A 21,153-nucleotide genomic window follows, 5' to 3' on the forward strand; every position below is an offset into this window, starting at 1 on the left:
TAGGGAGGAAAAAGAAAAGCTGACATGGGCCAAGAAATTAAGCCCAAATGGTGTCCAAACAAGACGAAGCTAAGCAGTACTCTGAGTTCTCTTTCAACAAGCCTTGTTAGCCCAGTGGAAAGGTAAACTATCCATATATAGGCCGTAGCCACACACATCAAACATGTGGGGTATTGATTGTGCTTTAAGTGCAACCCAAATTCTTGGTTCCTTCCACGTAAAGAACTAGTTATCTATGGAAAACAACTCTCTTCTTATATCCAACATTTACATGAATTACTTCCCATTTTCAGGCTGAGATATTTGGCTCCTAAATTTGAATAAGCCAACAGAAATAACGTCTCTAACGGTCATTCTTTCCCTAAACATCCTCTCTTATGTCCTCTTCATTCCAAATGTGCGGCTGTGTCACATGGTCCCGTTCCCAACAGTCCAAATCAATTTTACTAGGATTTAAGGAGGTTGTATTTGCAGGACAAGTGAAAAAACATATAATATAGATCAAGATGGACAAAGAAGCAGGAAGATGCACCAATGCTGATATACTAGGTTTATCAGTTTCAATTCCTAGTTAGTAGAATTAAACTCTTATTTCTCAATTCATTAGTTTTTAGTTTCAACTCTCATATCCTTTGTGGGTTTTGCAGATTTATCTGTTCTGTCATCAGGGGAGCAATCACATTTGAATTGTCATAGCGATTCATGGAATGGCTCTTTGGTAAGTATAAATATAAAGTTCCAGCTCCTATTACCTGTTTCTTTTCTTCATTTTTAATTACCGATATATGGTGATTTTGGCATTCTTTTACTAATGCTAGTATCGAAACTATTTCTGTTTATATATGGATAAAAATTGTTACACACACTCGTATAAAATTCTATGGATAAAATGTCTTTGGAGTGGTTTTTCTTTTATAAAAACTTTTTTTACTTCGTCACCAAAATTCTTGTGTACGTCCTTTTTATTGTTTTATATTACATTGTGTTATGATATTTGTTAAATTATTATTTCTGGGTACAAAAACAACAATTTATCAGTTAATTAGAACATTGGGGTCAATTAGAATGTGTTTGAATCCAGCGTCCAGCGTCCATGTCCACGTCCACGTCCACGTCTAGCCTTCAAATTTTTTTTTTTTTTTTTCCTTCCCAGCTGTAGTTGTTGACCAAGTTTTCCGTGAACAGTGCATTCGTGCACTGTTCACGGATCCACAAATTTTACTTTTCAGCCACTTTTTCATTAAAAATGGGTCTCGCGGTACTATTCACACATTTTAAAATTATTTTACTACAGTGTTTTCAATTTTCAGTTTTCAACAATAAGTTCTATCCAAACAAACCCTAAATTAGTTTTTTTTTTACTGTGGTACAGACTGATCTTAATGAAGCACATTCAAGAAATAATATTCGGAACAAGCAAGTCCTACTGGGGGCTTCCTTGTCAAAAGAGGAGCTGAAAATTCGCAGTGAGCTTGAGATGGATATAGAAAGAGATTTAGAGCAAGAAATTAAAGATGGGATATACCATCATGCCATCAGGTTGCACCGGCTCTACCAGCAGCGAAGGGAAAGGAATGAAAGAAAAGTATCTGCATTATTTGAGACACAAAGTCAACAAATAAAAAACAATAACAAAACACTTCTTGAGGTAAACATAAGCATAAAAATGGAAGGAGGAACCAAAATTGAAATAAAAGAGAGCAATAAGAAAGAAGCTCCTGAGAAGGGTAGGCCAGGGACTTCAAGATCAGAAAATATGCAAGCAGTACTAATGGCTCCTAAGACCAAAAAGTTCGATTGGGCGAAGACTCTTCGATCCAATGCAGGTCCTTTTGTTATTAACAGACAAAATAATGCAAGCTTAACTCTTGCTAGAACCCCAAGCAATGGCCACAGCCGCTACCCGAATCTTAGCCTTGACACTGTTAGGAGAAATTGCACTAGTGCTTCTGGGCTGCTCAAGATCAAAGCAAGCGGTGAGAACAAAATACGTGAACAAGGATGGAAAGTTTGACATCGTTTTGTACTTTCTGATATGAAAAGCAATAACGATACTAATAATTTACGTGTGATTATGGGTCATGATATTGCTGACTTGGGAATAAATATATTCTTCGATGAATTGTTTTGCGAATTATTGTAAAGTGTTTGTTGATTATGAAAGGGATTTATTGTATTGTTATTTTAATATGGGTGTTAAGCTGACCTTTTCTATGTAAATAATAAATTGTATATTTTGGTGAATTTGTGATCTAAGCGTTAGGCAAAAGTTGTATTAAAATATTGATGACACATAATGGCTGCAGTGAAGATAGGAGAAAATAGAAGAATATATAAAGTGGAGTCTCATAACATTAATTAATCATACAAATCCCAATGGCATTAAATAATCCCAACATAGTAGTATTTATTTATTTTTTTCCAAAGCTTGCAGACATTTAAGAGGCCTGCAGGAATTTCTAGAAGCTTCATAAAAAGAAAAAGGAAGGCAAACCAAAAAGGTGACAAAATTGTGAGATTGTTGTTGGCCTCTGACCAACATGTAATAATGTGACATATGAGCAAAAATTAATGAGACAAAAGATGAGCTGGGGAAGCTATTATGGCAGTCACTGGTTTGCCGTGGGCTTGAAAATTATTTGGGGTGTGGACCTACGCCTGAGAATTACTTTGGACCTCTTGTCTGCCAAAGAGCCTGGGGATTTTGTCTTTAATCTTGGCCCATATGATGGTGGGATGACCAACTTCAACTCCAAGCAATTGTTTTGGTTTGGAAAATTAAGTTTTCAAGGGTAATTTATTAATGGCCAAGAACCTTATAGCTCAATGATATTACTCAATTCCCCTTTAGACTAGGTCAATGAACCGTTTGTTACTTTTCATGATCACTTTAGATGTACATTTAAACTACCGGATATGTATTATTTCAAAGGGTTCAACTCCACCCTATAATGCTAGGTTTTGAGGCTTAATTAATAGTATTCCATATATGCTTTTTCGATGTTCATTACAATTGGAATTTGGAAAGCCAAAGTCCTATCACATTATTGGTGCCATTTGGAAGTCCCAAGTCGATATTTTGTTTCCAAAGTACAAAGGTGGGAGAAGGTTCACCTCAAATTATGTTGAATTTTTTATTTAAAACATCTCACATTCTCTAGGAGTCTTGTAATTCAATTGACATTTTCTGATGTTCTTAGTGGAGATATTCAAAATTCAAATCACCTCACCCCAACTATCAATGTATTATTAAAGAAAAAACTGTCATGCTCATTTTGTTGTGGGAGGATCATTAATTCAACTAAATGTAACCCACTATTCCCCTTCACCCAGTGGCGAGTTTAGGGAGGCAAGATCAAAAGACAAAATAATAATAATAATAATAATCAATATTACTAATAAAAGTATAAATAACGGTAATTGTTATAAAAAATATATTAAAATTTAAACAACTGTAAAATAAAATAAACAATTGTAAAACAACTCATTCATACAAGCAAAGTAAGAGATTAATCTATATACACAAATTTTAGACATCTAATTTGATTCCATGTAATAATTTGAGAAAATAAATTTTCAACTTTCATTCTCTATTTTTCTAATTATTTAAATTATAGATTTATGGTTAAAACTCAAAATTGGAAACTATGAAAAAAAGAAAAGAAATAGAGGTGAAAAAAATAATGGATGCTTTACTGATTTAGTACCACACAAGACATTTCATTATTATTATTATTATTATTATTATGTGTAAAGTTTGAGTTCCCCAGGTTGTAGCTGAAGTGAAAGAAAGGAATTTGGATAAGTGAAAAAAAAACTCTTGAATATTGGTCAAAGTGCACACATGCTTTAACTTAAAAAATAAAGGTGATAGTTGGTGGCTATTTATTTCAGTGTTAGGCTAATTGATAAAAGTGGGAGTAATTCTTTTAGTAACACCACAAAATTTCACAATATTTTTACAATATATTAAGGTGTTAGTATATTGTAGGTCAATATAAAATAAAATAAATTATTCTATGATCTTGCCCAACTAAAAACACGAGTATTGTAATAATATTGCGAAATTTTGTTGTGTTTTTAGACTTTCTTAGATGGAAAATGCATTTTTTTATTTATTTTTTCGTGTTATGGTATAGTCTATGTATAAAGAAAATAGTCACTCCGTCTCGATTTGTTTGTCCTTTATTCCATTTTGAGATATCCCAAAATATTGCCCAGTTTCTAAAATTAGAAGTCATTAATTTACTAATATTCCTATTATGTCCCTACTTTATTTCCAAAACCATTTGAAAAAAAAAAACCAACAAGTATTTTTTAAAAATCAATATTGATTAAAAAGATAAACTAGAATTTGTATTTGAAGTAATCCAAAATTGCTTGGAGCCAATACCCAATAGTTTTTGTATTGTGGTAGTTGTAGATTTTTCAAATTTGATTAAGAGGATAAGTTACAATTTGTACTATGTAATTTCAAAAATGCAAATATTGTGGTAAGGAGCAGATTTTTGTGCCTGTAATTTCAAATTTAATATTCTTATTTTTTGATAAATTTATTTAAGGGTAATTTTGAAAACTTATACATTTTTTAAGGCAGACAAGACAATAAATAATGCTCTCTTAAAATGTTTGATTTTTGAAAATAGATAAATAAATTGGGACAGAGGGAGTATTTTAGCAGTCAAAGGGGCAAAGAACTACTCTAATAGAACATTATAATTTTTTTTAAATGAACTATATAAAGGGCTTTTTTGGGTGGGGTCGGGGGGGGGGGGGGGGGGCGGTGCCCCTCCTCGCCCCTCTGGCTCCGCCCCCTACCTCCACCTGTTTCACACCCCCCCCCCCAAATAATTTTTTTAAGCTTTAGAAGAATTATAGGTCTTGATTCAAGCCTTTTACACTCATCTTGGGGTCAGTCAAAGGAATTTCTCCCTGTAATTATTCGACATGTCTGAGACAAGAGATAACACTCATTTAGTGGATTAGTCAATGTTGTAAGACTTAAACACCCACATTAAAAAAATCTGGACCACATCAATATCACATCAAGAGTTACATTTTTACCAATTTTATCAAAACACTTAACATTCAAAAACAAGGATGATTAATTTCTTTTGATTTTTCCCTTTAATATATATTATGAATGAATAATTTTGAATATCACGCCAAGAGTTACACTTTGCGTTCGAAAAAAAAATTGTTAATTTCTTAATAATCGTTAATTTCTTTTGCCCTTTGTTACTTTTTTTTAATGAATGAATAATTCTATTGAAACCAAATACTAATAAAGTTATGGGTTCCAATTAGTTCAACTAGTAAAGTTTTTTTTTTAATAAGAGATTTGAGTTCAAAACTTTTCTACACCAAGAATTAATTGTGCCCTAGCTTGATAATAAAGAGTAATTATCATGAAGCAGGTGATATATATATATATATATATGAATCCTCAATTTGTTTCCCTTTAATACACTTCAATTATTACTTCGTATATTGAATATATGAGTCATCCTTCTCACGTTGTGTGATCCTCACAATCATATGATATCAATATGGTGTTAGAGAGAGGAAGAACATTTTTGAGATACTTTCTCTTAACACTTATCTCAAAATGATGAAGCTGCATTACTAGTCTAGGTGCCTTTGCTAATGGACTAAAGGTGGTCTCTATGCAGGACACCTCATATTTTAATGGCACCTTTGATAGGGTTAATGGTGACCTCCAGGGAAGTACCTTAAAGACTTTGAAGGTGCCTTCACTAGTGGGCCAAAAGATCGCCCTAAGTTGAGTGTCATTCACATTTCACTACTTTTTGTTTTTGCTTTTATTCTTATTAGGAAAATTTTAGAAAGAAGTTATTGTCACTATAAACCATTGCGGGATGATTCTATTAATTAAATATCAAAACACAAAAAATTTCTTCAAATTTGATCAAAGGGATCTCTTCTCTCAGCATTTGTCATTTTAAATGACCATTCACATGTTTATTTTTAGTCATTCAAACAAATTATTTGATTATCAAAAAAAAAAAAAAATTAAACCATACAGTTAAATAAAACGTGAATACTCATTTGACTCGTTATGTATTAATAACTTAGGAAAACTTCCAAATTGATTAATTTGGAAAGAAATTCTATCCAATATCAAATGTCTAAAATGATGCATTTTATTTCTAAGTTTGAATTATTTGTAAGGATTCAAAGCATTTGATTGCTTTTAAGGTTGGATCACCCGTAAACCATGTCCAAACTAATTGCTTAGACAAGCATTTATTTCAAAGCACCATGAAGTTGTGGGCTTGTGGCATCACATAGTATAACAATTGGAATCACAAAAAAGGCTCACTTGCACCCCTTTGGACCTTGGATTGAGTAGGGACAAGTAGTGGACCACGATGTTATGGTCAGCCCCAGCTTCACAATTGGAGTGCCATTCAAGCGTCCTGGTCTTTCGACTGTCAAAAAGGTATCTAAGGTGCCAAAGCCAACATCTTTCGAACCTTTCCCTTCCAATCCTCAAGTTTGCTTTCAAAAAGTTGATCATCCAAACGAATCTTATGAGGCCCCCCCCCCCCCCCCCCCCCTTCTCTTTCAATGTCATATGTGCACCTTGACTCATCTGGGACATATATGAACCTATATGCAAAGCAACTAGATAAGTCTAACACACACAGCATATAAGCTTGGATAATAATAGTTTCTTTATACTTTGAACAAGAAAAGAAGAAGATATCTATTGGAAAAATTACTGCCCAAGTCATATCAGATCTCCAAAAAGTGAATAATAATACATAATGACATGAAAGTCGTAAAATAGGCTAGTGGGTTTGTAGCTTAATTGACATATATCTTGTCTTCAATCTTTACTTTTTATATCGCAAGTACGATTTGTCTTTACTCTCAAAGAACCAAAAGAACAATAACAAAAATAATGTAAAATATTTTTTCTTTTCTCCCAAATTATGATGACTTTTTAATTTTGTTAATATTTAAAAAGTTCAATTTATATTAATATGAACTATGTTCCTCTTAAAAAGTATGAACTAAAAAAAATATTCCTCTTAAAAAGATATATATTCGAAAATTTTAAGAATGGTGAAAAGTTAAGAAGATAACCATTGAGAAGCTTTTGAAAAAAAAAAAAAACATGGAGAAGACATGAGCCGCAAAAAGAATAATGATTTCCATGAGCTGTACATAAAAATTCCAAAATAAGCAATTGCTATTTTGTGGTACCATGCCTAGACTGAAATCAATCGAGTGAAATCAAACCATGATTGGCAATGTTGGCGACTAACCGAACAAGTTTGTGATCTTCTTGACTATCAAACAGAAATATCACAAGCGCCTGAATTTTGATATTAGATTAGCATACAAAAAACAAAGGTTGTAACTAGTGCTAGCTCCAAGTGTTTTGGTTTTGGCATACATCTTTTAGTGTCCAAATCAGGAAACGATATAGAAGACCCAAAGTGCGATACTCATGCGAAAACAATAGAAAAAGGTGCTTACTTCAATTCAATGCGTCAAACTGAAATGACTCATTGATAATGATAAGGCATCTGATTTTGTTAATACAAGACAAATTATATTTACTTTCTCTTCTTTCGGTATATTACGGGCTTTGCTAGAAGTTAAATTAATGTAAATTTCGATGTTCACACATCAAATCTTTGGCCAAGCAGGAAACTCAAACTATATAACTATTGGTCATATAATGAATTGGGTTGTTGTTTGTAATCTGCCTACGTGTAGTGCAGAATTTGTATTCATATTCACAAAGTAGCTTTATAAGATAGACATAAGAGGTAACAATAATGATAAGGCTAGCAAAAATGATGAGTGGAAAACTAACCCAAAAAATGGATTACTACTGCTGTCTTTGAGTTTATCATTTTGCTGGTCTGGTTGATGATGATTATCAATGTCATTTCCATCATACACGGGCAACCAAACCAGTATTATGGAAGTAAAAGTTGAAGAAATTAAGCCTACTTCATAATCAGAGTATAACCAGCGGATATGGATGGCAGATTAGTGGATTATATATACAATAAGATGAAACCCATTAATTCAAACTATTACATCCTAGCTAGGAGGGTTACTGTAGAAATAAATAAGCAACCTCAACCTTCATTGTTTTTAATTTTCACTTTAAATGTTGTTACTCCCATCTAGCTGAGATGACTTTTGAACTCAAAACCTTTACTTTGAACTTTCTTTTCAATGGCCAAAGTATAAAGACAATCCATGAATTGATCAGATTAAGTATATTCATAGAAACAGGATGGTTATACAAACTGTCCGATCCAGCTAACCTTTGACCAATATTTCCGAATGTGGACCACATCACTTATTTGCAGCTTTAACTGCATACCCCCCGAAGAAGCAAAGCATCTTTAATTAGAGCATTTCTTGTGGGTAGGGCTTGGACTCCAGAAGAGGCAATCAATCAAAAAAAGTATATCTCTTGCTAGTTAAAATGAAACATCAAACCCCATACATAGAACTAAGGACCCCTTAGGCCTTAGCCACATCTCTCCCTCTCTCTCTCTCTCTCTCTCTCTCTCTCTCTCTCTCCATATTTTGCCGCAAGTAAGGAAGCAGGTCCACCCGTCCAGCATTATCAAGCAGACTGAACCGTGACTCGAGGAAAGTGACCTTAGCTTCCACTAAATTCCCACTATTGAATGACCAATCTTGTTGTTATAAGGAACCGAACCAAAATCAAAAATAGGTGTGGATGATGCTTAATATAAACTATTATCATTGCTATACTTGTGTAATTTTCTAATAAGAAAAACAAATGAGTAAACCATTGTATTATGAATGAGGATGAACAACATCAAAACAGATTCTTGGTATCTCTAATGGATTCAGTTCACCAAAAGCGGAATCTTCAAGAGTTGAGGAGTTGCAGACAAAAGCTGTGTGGCCTTCTGATATATTTTTATAAGAATTTTTCTTACTGCTGAAGTACCCACATGTTCCCTTTGAAATAGACTCTTAAAAGAGGGAAAAAAAAGAAAAAAGAAAATTGAAACAAGCTTTGGATCTATAGAATTTCTTGAGCATGAACTTATAAACCCACATTTGGATTTGAGTGTCCTTGAGAGAAGTACTGCTGTTGCTGATATATTTTCTTTCCCAAGACAACAAAACTAGTAATATTGAAAAAATTCAACCCAAAAAAAAAATAGTAACATTGACAAATAAAAAAATTAGATAAATTTCACATGTAATAAAACAAACCCTTCTGATTCATATCTTTTATTTCCTTCCCAAGGTGACTGACCCCTTCAATGAGTAAACATCTGGGTTCTACCATCCCCTTAACAGGAGGTCCATCATATGATTAAACGGATGTAATATATTAAAATAGAAACTATATAATTCATACAGTGAGGATAAAAGCAAAGAGGGGAAAAAAAGAAGGAGAAGAAGAAAGAAAGTAAAATTAAAGATCAATCAATGTGAGCAGTGATGACTGCAAAAGTAAATGCAATGTATACAAGAGGAAAAACTTGGCAACAGATACAGATCAGACAATGGGGTCTCTGTGGTGACAGTAATTAAACTTTGCTTCTTCAATGATGTTTTAAAGTTGGCCAAAGTACCTTCAGAAGAAAAGATGAATAAAAAGAGAAGAAGAAGAAGAAGAAGAAGAAGAAATGAAAGCAAGCAAAGGTTCTGAAAACATCATGTAAAAGCCCAAAGCATGTGCATCCACATTGAAGGTTCTCTGTTGATAAACAAGAAGCAGCAAGAAAAGTAAACTCATGCATTACTATCCATAATGCTTCTAACATAAATGCCCCATACCCTCTCTCTCTCACTCTCACTCTCACAGAGGACTGAAACGAAAAGTTGGGATAGTAATAAATGACAGACAGATACTTGAACACACGTAGAAAGACAGGTGAAAGCGGAAAATGCAGGTAGTCACACGTTTGTGGTGCAGAGAGAGCTCCTATTCCAAGTGCCTGAGATGAAACAAACTTACGAATGAGAGGTCAATTTTCTGACTTCTAACATAAACGAACCAGACTACCAACTCCAATAATGCAAAGTCCTCATTCCTACAGCTGAAAGCCTGAAACAAAGACTTATATAATACATAGGGAGGAAAAAGAAAAACCCTTGAACCCCATTAATATCTACTACCGGTACCATATATATAGGCTATAGAGCATCCATTTGCTAGCGCTGTTACTACCGGAGCATATATGCAGGTAATGTAACAAAGCAAAGATTTTGCATGCACTGAAATATGAAAATGAAATTAGCTAGCCCATCAACAATAGTCTTATCCAAATTGACAATACCCATCCAAAACACCAGCAGTACTACCTAAACACAAAACCCTCCCCCCCAAAAAAAAATGAAAAAAAGAAAAGAAAAGCAAACCCTAAAATCCCGAGAAAAGCAGCAGAATTTCTCAGCAAAGTCAGCAGCAACACAATTTCCCACTTCCAATTCCTTCATCCCCGTACCAATCTTTCTTTCAGTGCACTGAGCTAGCTAGCTAGATAGAGAGATAGAGAAAGAGAAAAAAAGAAAAAGAAAAAAGAATAGACATTAATAACAGACAGAAAGAGAAAACCAAAACCAGCCCCCTCCTCTCTTCAATGTCTAGACTTTAGCTACAAAATAGAGAAACACATCATCATCATCATCTTCTTCTTGCTCTTCTTCTTCCAAATCTTTTTTATAAAAAAATCAGCTAGCTAGCTAGCTAGCTAGGGCTTCTTACCGAGTGTGTGCTTGTTGTTGTGCATCCAAACCTTGAGCACATGACGCTTAACCCCAGTCTCGTTACAGAACTGCTGCACAACCTGCTCATCATGCTTCTGAATCCTCCAACCCAACCTCTCAGCCAGTTCCATCATCCTCTCCTTCTGCTCCTGCGTGAACTTTGTCCTAAACCTCTTCTTCGAAGCCGTCCCTACATACCCACCACTCCCTCCACTTGGGTTCGACACATCATCTTGCTCGTCCCTACTATGTCCCCCACCACCACCCGAAGTCGATGGCAAAGCCAACGGCCTATGCTGGGTCGCCACTAGATACCCAGCTGGGGTTCGATAGTACTGCGAGAATTGATGGTGGTGTGGAACCATGTAAGCGTCGCCGGAGGCCACGGCGGCGGCGGAGGCAGGGGAGGTCGAGATTCCGCCGTGTCCTTCGCCTTCCTTACGGTGGAAGTTGCGGTGGCAGTTACAAGCTGCGCATTTGAGCGCATCGAGTGTGCCTTCAGCTCCAGCTGGCATGAACTCCCCACAACCGTCGAGCGCGTGGCCTCCGAGACCCACCGCGTGGTTCTTCAGACACTCACGGTACCTCGGCTTCCTCGATGGCTGAGTCACAGCCTCAGCTCCTCCACTTCCTCCTGATGCTGCTAATACTCCACCAGAGCTCTGCATTTTGACTCGACCCGAGTTCCCCAACGAGTCGTAACTCGCCCCACCCAGCTCCATCTCTTCATCGTGATCTTCTTGATCCTCGAACTCCATTTAAAAATAAAAATAAAAAAGAATACAAATAAACAGAAATCACCGCCACTGCCACCAAAGGCAAGAACTTTTTTTTTTACAGGAAGTTTTCACCTTTTTTTTTTTTTTTGGTTTGGTTTGGTTTGGGATTTAATGGGTTTTGGTTATGGGGGCTTAAAAAAGGTTTTAAGCAGAAGAGAGAAGATAAGAGGAGTGAGAGAGTGTGGCCATGAATTTTTTGTTTACCTGGCTATCTCTCTCTCTCTCTCTCTCTCTGCAAAAAGAGCTGTCCTTCTTCAAAGTCCTTCATATACTTTCCCGTTTCTGAAACCCAGTTAATTGGGCCTCAATCCTGTCTCCTTTCTACCCGCTATACCCGGTAAACCGGTTTTTTTTTTTTAATTTAATTTAAATTAATTTATTTTTACTGAGAGGTAAAAAGCTAAAGACAGTGAAAATTCGAAGGGGTTGTGGGGAAGGTGCTTGTGACTGTGAAATTCAGGAAGTGGAGTGGTGGTACAGTACTACAGTCTGCAGCACAAAAGAGAAAAAAAAAAAAAAAAAAAAAGGAATCCAAAAAAAAGAAGAAGAAAAAACCTACTTAACAATAACAATAACAATAACAGTATCATTAGCATACTCTTTTTCTTTGTTTCTGAAACTCCACGCGCTTAAAAACCTCCACATTATAATAATATAATATATTAAAACGACACTAAAAGCCCTGGGAGTCATGTCAAACCAGCCCGCACGCATTCCCGTACCTGAAACTAACTGACGTGAGGTGGGGCCCAGTGGAGTGGCGCGTAGAGTGGCGCGTGAAAATCTGTGGATAAAGAACAGTACGTAACCTAAAAAGAAGACAATTATAAAGGGTACTATTGTGGGGGAAGGGAGTGGGGGTGTGCTGAGTGAGAGCGATATGTATGAATGAATGATGAAGGCAAAGGGGAACAAAGAGAGCAAATGTACGGAGTTAGAAGTGAGAGTGTGAGAGTGTTGGGGAGAGGGAACATGGAGACGGCCACGGAATTACATAGGAAAAATTAAATTGTTGGCATTTAAGGCTGCTTACTGCCTACGTGCGCTCTTCTCCGACATGCGTGACGCGCACTTCGCGTCAACATGCATTTAATATTTTCTCTGTCCGTAAAACAGACGACGCTACGCGCTTCCACTACTACGTGCTTCCATTTAAAAAAAAAAAATTTATTATTACTTTTTTTTTTTTTGAAATACTATTTTCTTTTTTAGTTGTTAAAACTTAAAAGTAAGAGCATCCACAGCAGTGGAGCTAAAAATTTAACTTTTTAACTCCACTAAAAGTTACTTTATCTATTTTACCTATTCACTTTACAAAACATGCTGCAGCAGTGGATCTATTTTAGCTTTCAACACAATAAAATAATATAAACATCACAATAAAATAATATATCTACTACAATAAAATAATATATTCATTACAATAAACAACCATCACAACTACCGCCACCGCTACCGCTGCCACCACCGCCGCCGCTACCGCCGCCGCAACTGCCACCGCCACCACCACCGCCGCCGATACCGCCGCCACAACTGCCACCGCCACCACCACCGCAGTCGCTACCGCCGTAGCCACCGCCACCACTACCACCAACACCGATTCTTCCACCACCGCGGCTGCCGCCGCCACCAACCCTTCCACCACCGCCCAAATTATTTTAACTCCAAATTATATATATACAAAACTCAAACTAAATTATGAAATAGAGGAACTTTATAATAAAACATATAAAATAAAACACATATTATAGCTGGAACAATGTAGTCCATAGATTACTCACATACATAACTCAAACTAAATTACAATAAAACTCACACACTCGCACAAGTTCCTACGACTCGCCATGCAATTGCCATAAATGTTCGACAAGGTCCTTCTGGAGTTGAAAATGAATGTCTTGGTCTCTAATGCGTCCATACCTCTCAATGCATGACAGAAATTCATCATTTTGTTCATGTAACACTTGCATAGGAGGATTATCCACTCCATCAATTTGTTCATAATCCAAGTTTACCACTTCATTATCATCCCGTTCATCTTCAACAATCATGTTATGGAGAATTATACACGCTTTCATGATCTTTTGGAGTGTTTCAAGATGGAAAAAGCGTGCAGGTCCACAGACAATTGCGAAACGTGCTTGAAGCACTCCAAATGCACGCTCAACATCCTTCCTATGCGCCTCTTGGGTTGCTGCAAATAATTTTCGCTTAGGTCCTTGTGGAGATGAGATTGTTTTCACAAATGTTGCCCACTTTGGATATATACCATCAGCAAGGTAATATCCCATTGTGTAGTCATGACCATTGATTGAGTAATGTACTGCAGGACCACGTCCTTCAGCAAGTTCATTAAATACATGAGACCGCTCTAACACATTAATATCATTATTTGACCCAGGTAACCCAAAAAATGCATGCCATATCCAAAGATCATATGATGCTACTGCCTCCAAAACAATAGTAGGCTCACGAATATGACCACAATATTGACCTTTCCATGCAGATGGACAATTTTTCCACTTCCAATGCATGCAATCAATTGAACCTAACATACCTGGAAAACCTCGGCGTTCGCCATGAGCTAACAGTCTAGCAATGTCTTCATTGTTTGGCTTTCTTAAGTATTCCTCAGAGAAAACATCAATTACCGCAGTAACAAATTTTTTCAAACTTTCTAATGCAGTAGTTTCTCCAATCCACACATATTCATCTAGCAAATCCCCCGATACTCCATACGTAAGCATTTTAAGTGCAGCAGTTATCTTTTGTAATGAAGATAAACCAAGTTTGCTGGCACTATTTCTTTTTTGGACAAAGTAAGAGTCATGAGCTTCTACCTTAGATTGAATACGGAGAAAAAGAGAACGCTTCATCCGAAATCTCCTACGAAATAAAGCGGGTGGATATACTGGCGTGGGAGCATAGTAATAAAAAAAAAGCCTCTCATGGCCTGCCAAATGATTACGTCGAATAGAGCGACGACGTTTAGGTTGTGATGTTTCCATAACAAGTTCTTCAATTATCTCATCCTCATCTGAGTCATCAAGAGTCAACTTGTACAACAAAGAGCGATTCATGGATGCAACCTTCAAGACAATTGAAAAACAATTATTACTATAGATGCAAGATTAAAAAGTCAAGTGACATATTGAATATAACCAATTTACGCATAAGCCACAACAAATTGAATATAACCAAAATACTATAAAATACTTTAAATTTTACTTGCTCTAATTTCTATCAAAGCATTAGCAGCAACAACAACAACTCAGCAAAACAACAACAACAACTTGCTCTCATTTCTATCAAAGCAAAACAAGATAAACAATAAATTTAAAAGTTTACTACCAAAATACTATAAATTTTAAGGCACTACAAAATACTACCAAAATACCATAAATTTAAAAGTTTACTACCAAAATACTTAAAGGCCTACAACCAAAATACTTAAAGGCTTACATAAGCCACTACAAAATACATAAAGGCCTAAGCTACATCCAAAATACAATTAAACCCATTAATTATGTGAACTTCGTTTTGCCATGATTTCCTCTTGGAGTTGTTCATAAAAAGCTTTTTGTGTTCCGGTCAAGCCGCTTGTATCTTTCATCATGATTCTCTCCTCCTCTAACATATATTGCATCTCAAATTTTTTCTTCTCAATCATGACTTTTTCCTTCTTAATCTTAAGTTTTTCTTCACTTCTTTCCTTCTCAATTGTAAGTTTTTCCCTCTCAATAAACATTTTTTCCTCTTCCAATCGAGTTACCTCATCAATAAATTTCATTTTCTTAGTCAAATATTCCCCTACATCTTTTCCGGTGGCTTTGTTCTTTCGGTTGGCTTTTTCGGCCTTCTTACCAATTGGCCTCTCAAGATTGCAACCGTCACCAAGTCCGGACCCACAATCCCCTTCGCCCCCTTCGCCAATAGATGTTGACTCTGGAGTTGGAGGCACGGATGCTCTTGATCTTCCATTAAGAGTGGCAAACTTTGGTTAGTCCTTTAACATGAGCCAACAATGCTCAAGAAGAAAGGGTTTTTGGTGTATCTCCAAAAACAAAGCCTTCGCATTGATAATCTAAAAAAAAAAAATATAACATTATTAGAATCTTCAAACTATTGATAAATGTGTATATTAACACTAATGCAATATAATTTATACCTGATCTTGTTCTGTTATACCACTTTTATGAAGTGCGTTAACTTTAGCCATGCACCCTGCAAACTTATTTGTCCTTTCACTGATCAATCCCCAACGACTTAACAAGGAGGTAATAGTACGTGTGTTACCGGATTTATTGTACTGCGTGAAGTATTCCCAAACTTTTTGACGAAATGTAGCTTGTGTTTGTTCATTACTGCTTACGGGATCAACACTAGTAGTAAGCCATGTTGACACTAAGAGTTGATCTTCCTCTACACTAAAGTTAGCACCCCGTTTTCCTTTTGTAGAAGAGGCATTCTCAACTTCAGGTGGAGAATCAGAAACTGACACAGGAGTATTTTGAGATGTTCCTAAAATTTGTGAGTCAATTTCTATATCCCCATTCATGATACCCTTGTAATATGGTAGGTCTCTACATGACTCCATGTCTCTACGTGACTACATAAAATTAGACAAAAAAAAATTGTAAAGTTCCTTTTACACACAAAAATTTTCCAATCGAATAATTATATCAAAACTTAAAATACTTAAAATCATAACAATAGAACATGATTATGCATAAATACTTAATTTGACGGTAGCTTAATCCCACTAATAAAGAAAACCACACCACAAATTCCTGCAAACAGAAAAATCCCACAACATTTCAATACAAATATATTTTGTCTATTCATAAATGCTCTGAATTAAAAGCCAAAAAAAAAAAAATTTTGGCTAAAGTTCCCTGCACACAAACAATTCCCAATCTAATCTTTATATCAAAACTTAAATTCTTTTTTAGTACTAGTTGATGGACAGAGATGAAATCAGTCAACCAACATTTCTCTATATAAACGTGTATTCTAGAAACTGTGTAGGATGTGATGGATTTTATATGGATTTCATAACCATAATATTACTAAAATTCCATACACACAGAAAATTCCACTGCACACAGAAAATTCCCAATACACACAAAAAATTCCCAATATATTTCATCACAAATACATTCAGTCCAACACATTCTGTACACATAAAAAATCAGTCAACACATTCTGTACACACAGAAAATTCCATACACATAGAAAATTACCCTGCACACAGAAAATTCCCAATACACACAAAAAATTCCCAATATATTTCATCACAAATACATTCAGTCCAACACATTCTGTACACACAGAAAATTCCATACACACAGAAAATTACCCTGCACACAGAAAATTCCCAATACATTTCATCACAAATAGATTCAGTCTAACACATTCTGTACACACAGAAAATTCCATACACACAGAAAATTACCCTGCACACAGAAAATTCCCAATACATTCTGTCCAATACAAATACGTTCTGTCAATTCATAAATGTTCAACTGACCTGAAGTGAAACAGAGGGCTGATCGGCGGTGAGCTGAGAGGGCTGATTGGCGGTGAGCTGAGAGGGCTGATCGGCGGTGAGCTTGAGAGAGTTTTGAGAGAATTGAGTGCTTGGACGGCGTGGGTCTGAGGCCGAGAGGGTTGATCGGCGTGGGTCTTAGTGGATCGGCGGTGGGTCTTACCAGGTGGAACGGTGACGTTGAAGACGGCAAGGACCGGCGGCGGCGAGCTTGAGAGAGTTGAGAGCTTGGACGGCGTGGGCTGAGGTTGATCGGCGGTGAGCTTGAGAGAGTTGAGACGGCGTCGGCGTGGGTCTCAGCTGACGTTGAAGACGGCGTCGGCGGCAGTGAGCTTCAGAGAGTGACTGTGAAGAGAAAGAGAAGGAGAGAGTGAAATGGAGAGACTTCCGGAGTGACTGAAGAGAGAAGACGGCGGTGGCGGCGGTGGCGGTGAGCTCAGAGAGGGACTGTGAAGAGAAAGAGAAGGAGAGAGTGAAATGGAGAGAGGGACTGTGAAGAGAAATGGAGATGCTTTCCGGAGTGTATGAAGAGAAAAGAGGTCAGCGTGAAATGAAAAAGGGAAAGGAGTGAAGTATTGTTTTTTAATCACCTGCCGAATAAAATATATATTTTTTTTTATAACTTTCAGCTACAGTGCTCATGTATTGATACATGAGCACTGTAGCGCAAAGCTAAATTTTTTTAGCTTTGCCTCCACTGCTGCATGTGGGTTTTTGTGGTTTGAGTGGAGCTAAAATAGCAATATAGCTATTTAGCTCCACTGCTGTGAATGCTCTAAGGTTGTTCATCAATTTGTCAGACTCAGACTCCGACCCAACCCACTAGTTCGAACTGGTCTGACTTGAAGACCCACAGGCAGATTTGAATGCCCAGATGGATCGAGTGTGGGCCGGTTAAAGATAAAATTTTGAGTTTTCGGTTCAGTTTTGGGTTCCACAACTCATAACTCGTAGAAATTGACTCGACATGTGAGAAGTAAAAAAATCCAACCCATTTAGTTTAATTCTTCAAAACAATATTTTCACGCTCCCTCTCCCCTTCTTTGTTCTCTCTCAAATCCCTAACCCCTTCTTACAGTCGCCCTACCGCTGTCAAGTTCCTCACACCCAACTCTCAAAGCCTTCTCTAATCTGCTTCAAATATCCTTTGATCTTGTATATCTAATGGTGGGTCACTAAAAAATGTATTTTTTTTTTTTGGAGTTCGCATTGATCTTGTGATGGATGTGGTGATGATGGGGTAGGGAAGTGGTGGTGGTGCCGATTTAGTGTTATATCTCGCTTCTTTCTTCATTTTAGTCCATAGATCTAATGTCTTGTTTGTGCTATGTGATTTCTGTAGTTTGTATTTGGGTTTGTGTCCTTTGGGTTTTGATTTCTCTGTGTGCTTTGGGTTTTGATTTCTTTGTATTCTTTGGGTTGATATCTCTGTCCTTTTCGATTTTGATTTCTCTATGTCCTTTTGGATTGATTTCTCTATGTCCTTTTGGTGTTGATTCTGTGTTTTTGGATTGATTTCTCTGTTTCTGTGTTCTTTTAGGTTTTGATTTCTGTATTCTTAGGTTTGTGATTTCTCAATTTTCTTTTTTTGCTTTAGAGCCAAAATTACCTGACGGCTTCAACCCGCTCAATCAATGACCTGAGCCGCCGGGTTCGACCCAAACATTCAATCAGTTGCGAGTCCATTTTATGTTCACTCGAGCCAATCGAGTCGGGTGTAGGTCAATCCAAAACCCGATCTGACCTGACCCATGGACAACCCTAGTTACAAGTGTGAAGTGTCCAAGAAAGATTCCAATATTATTCTTGGTACAAAATAATTTCATTTGACCACAAGATTCTTGACAATTGACATAGAGAATTAGCATTCATTTGTTTTTAACAATAATCACATTTTACATTCTAAAAAATTACTAATTTATTGGAGTATAATATATTATTTTATAACTCAGCCCAATCCCTGGTATTGTCCCTCAAAGTTAAAAATCTATGTGAAATATCTTTTCTCCTAAATTGAGGGTTTTTCAATAGAGTCATTACTTATGTTATTACAAAAGAAAAAAAAATATAATAAATTAAATCACGTTGCATTTCATTGAATATGAATTTACATTTGGTAGAAATATTACAAGACTATAGTCTCAAATACAATTTAGGAAAAAAATAAATAGCTTTGGTTCTAATTACACTTTACCAATTATAAAATTACACGGATAAGGTACTATCTAGAACCATTGATCTAAGTTCAGAGGTGAAGTTATAAAGTGGGAATGTGTTAGACACCCACTTTGTTCAGTAAAACTGGTCTCCTAGACAATGGTAGCCAATTAAATATTCTATACTATCATGTCAAACAATTAGATAACATATGTCATAATAAAATTGAAATTGAAAATTATCATATGAACATATTGTAACATGCACATACATTAAAGTGTGGAATTTGAACTTATTCTAATTTGAAAATTGAAAATTTGAATTTGAATTTTGAAAATTGGATTTTTGAGAGTTTGATTAGAATTTAAAATTTGAAGTTGAATTTTATTTGAGAACTTGAGATTTTTATTTTTATTTTGCACTTGAAAATGGATTTTGGGTTTGAAAATGAAGTTTGAGTTTGAAAATCAAATTTGATGTTAAATTTGAATTTAAGTTTGAAATTTATAGTTGAATTTAAAAATAATTTTAATTTATGTACAAAATGAAATTTACTTTAAAAAAAAGATTTTATTATAACTTCAACTAAACTTATGGATCTGGCACAAACAAAAGGTCAAGAATATATTATGAACATGTGTAAAATTCTAAGACCAAACGAAATCACAAATGATATTGCCCAAGAATTAAGATCTAACATAAGATTTTAATCAAGGAACATGCATCATTTTCCTATTTAGATCCTAACTAGCATGGTAAAATTATGATTAAATTAATTTATGCACGCATGACATTTACATAGCAATTTAATTTGAGCACACATACAAGCATACAAATACACAAACAAAGAAATAAACAAAATATTAGAAACAAGTACTTACACATAATATTATAAACCAGGGAAAATTCCTTTAAAGGCGTAGATGAGTGAGACAAGAAGATGCCTAGAGACGCTTGATCACTGTAAGTGCACAATTGCACTTGGACCCAAAAACAATTATGGGCTCAGGCCCAACGAGCCTTAAACAATGAAATTTGTAGAGCGTGGGTTTAAAATCTAAGTTAGAGGTACTAAGAACTTGATAACAGGCTACGGTGTAAAGATACTTGTAAATAGAAGATGATAATGACAAATTGGCCTCCTCGGACGTAAGCCGAGGACCACTTCTGTATTATTTCTCTTTTTTTCTTAAAGGTTTACAATTCTTCATTTCTTTCTTGGTTACTGCCTGATCCCCCTTTAAATACTCCTTGCCTTAGTGCTTTATCCACGTGTTGCTCTCATCTCCTCCCCCATAGATATTTCTTCTCTTAGTACTTTGAATAGCAACTAGAAGTTTCGGTCCTACTGTTCAGGGGTCACTTCCCCATTAATGCGGCCAGGGAGGTAGGTGCAGAGTCTTTAATGTGGAGGTAGCAGCCTTTGCTTATGATATTTTTCTAACACTGGTGTATCTAAAAGGTTCAGGGGTTCCCCCTCTTAACCAACAGTCTTTCCGGCTTTCTGCCTTGACCTTCATAGTGAATCTCCGAATTCTCTTGGGTCTATCCGAGGAGGAATTCACCCTCGGACGTGTGCTCGGACCCTCGGCGTATGGGCCGATTGGCAGTACTGACAAGTTCTTAATTTAAAGACAGGTCGGACCTCCTTGCTAGAGCCCAAAGGCCCAAATGCCTGCTTGGGTCCTTTTACTCCCCACAATCACCTTGGAAAATGATCAAAGGTTCCTACCTTTGTTGCTTACTCTAATACTCTAAAGAAACTAGTTCTAGTGTCTTAGAGACGAACTAGAAGTGTTGCTTCATTGCACCAAGCATCTTGGCAGAACAAAGTGCAAAAGCAGCTTCTAGCTCCTCTAAGAGACTGGGGGTGGGGTGCTTTGGAATGACGGTGTCTCTCTCTATTTTTAGAGAGTT

At 36.2% G+C, this 21,153-nt stretch overlaps 2 protein-coding genes across 6 annotated transcripts; one reads left to right on the forward strand and one right to left on the reverse strand.

The window, feature by feature from the left end:
- The first annotated feature begins 481 nt into the window (after positions 1-481).
- LOC142626474 (uncharacterized) lies at positions 482-2,188 on the forward strand. Of its 2 annotated transcripts, none has more exons than XM_075800303.1 (3): positions 482-549; positions 648-718; positions 1,373-2,188. In XM_075800303.1, exons 1-3 carry the CDS (start codon positions 507-509, stop codon positions 2,012-2,014), a joined length of 756 nt encoding a protein of 251 aa, XP_075656418.1. In that variant the 5' UTR covers positions 482-506; the 3' UTR covers positions 2,015-2,188. The 2 variants fall into 2 exon arrangements, with proteins under 2 accessions (XP_075656418.1, XP_075656417.1); XM_075800302.1 differs by having other exon boundaries at positions 490-570.
- A 7,513-nt stretch (positions 2,189-9,701) lies between these two features.
- On the reverse strand, positions 9,702-20,149 carry LOC142623392 (zinc-finger homeodomain protein 1-like). 4 transcript variants are annotated; one of them, XR_012842135.1, is made up of 2 exons: positions 20,134-20,149; positions 9,702-9,980 (listed from the first exon to the last, which is right to left on the reverse strand). XR_012842135.1 is itself a non-coding variant. In XM_075796797.1 (2 exons), exons 1-2 carry the CDS (start codon positions 11,508-11,510, stop codon positions 9,940-9,942), a joined length of 801 nt encoding a protein of 266 aa, XP_075652912.1. In that variant the 5' UTR covers positions 11,511-11,776; the 3' UTR covers positions 9,702-9,939. The 4 variants fall into 4 exon arrangements, 3 of the variants coding, with proteins under 3 accessions (XP_075652912.1, XP_075652914.1, XP_075652913.1); XM_075796797.1 differs by lacking the exon at positions 20,134-20,149 and adding an exon at positions 10,751-11,776; XM_075796799.1 differs by lacking the exons at positions 9,702-9,980; positions 20,134-20,149 and adding exons at positions 10,257-10,522; positions 10,751-11,776.
- Positions 20,150-21,153: the final 1,004 nt, after the last annotated feature.

Source organism: Castanea sativa, chromosome 2 (genome assembly GCF_040712315.1).
Source record: "Castanea sativa cultivar Marrone di Chiusa Pesio chromosome 2, ASM4071231v1".
Lineage (NCBI taxonomy): Eukaryota > Viridiplantae > Streptophyta > Magnoliopsida > Fagales > Fagaceae > Castanea > Castanea sativa.

Coding starts and splice junctions, on each gene's coding strand:
- LOC142626474 (XM_075800302.1), top strand. CDS start 507: ATGGACAAAGAAGCAGGAAGATGCACCAATGCTGATATACTAGGTTTA. Junction 571..647: donor TTTATCAGTTTCAATTCCTA/GTTAGTAGAATT, acceptor TGGGTTTTGCAG/ATTTATCTGTTCTGTCATCA. Junction 719..1,372: donor ATTCATGGAATGGCTCTTTG/GTAAGTATAAAT, acceptor ACTGTGGTACAG/ACTGATCTTAATGAAGCACA.
- LOC142623392 (XM_075796797.1), bottom strand. CDS start 11,510: ATGGAGTTCGAGGATCAAGAAGATCACGATGAAGAGATGGAGCTGGGT. Junction 9,981..10,750: donor CAACAACAAGCACACACTCG/GTAAGAAGCCCT, acceptor GTTTCATCTCAG/GCACTTGGAATAGGAGCTCT.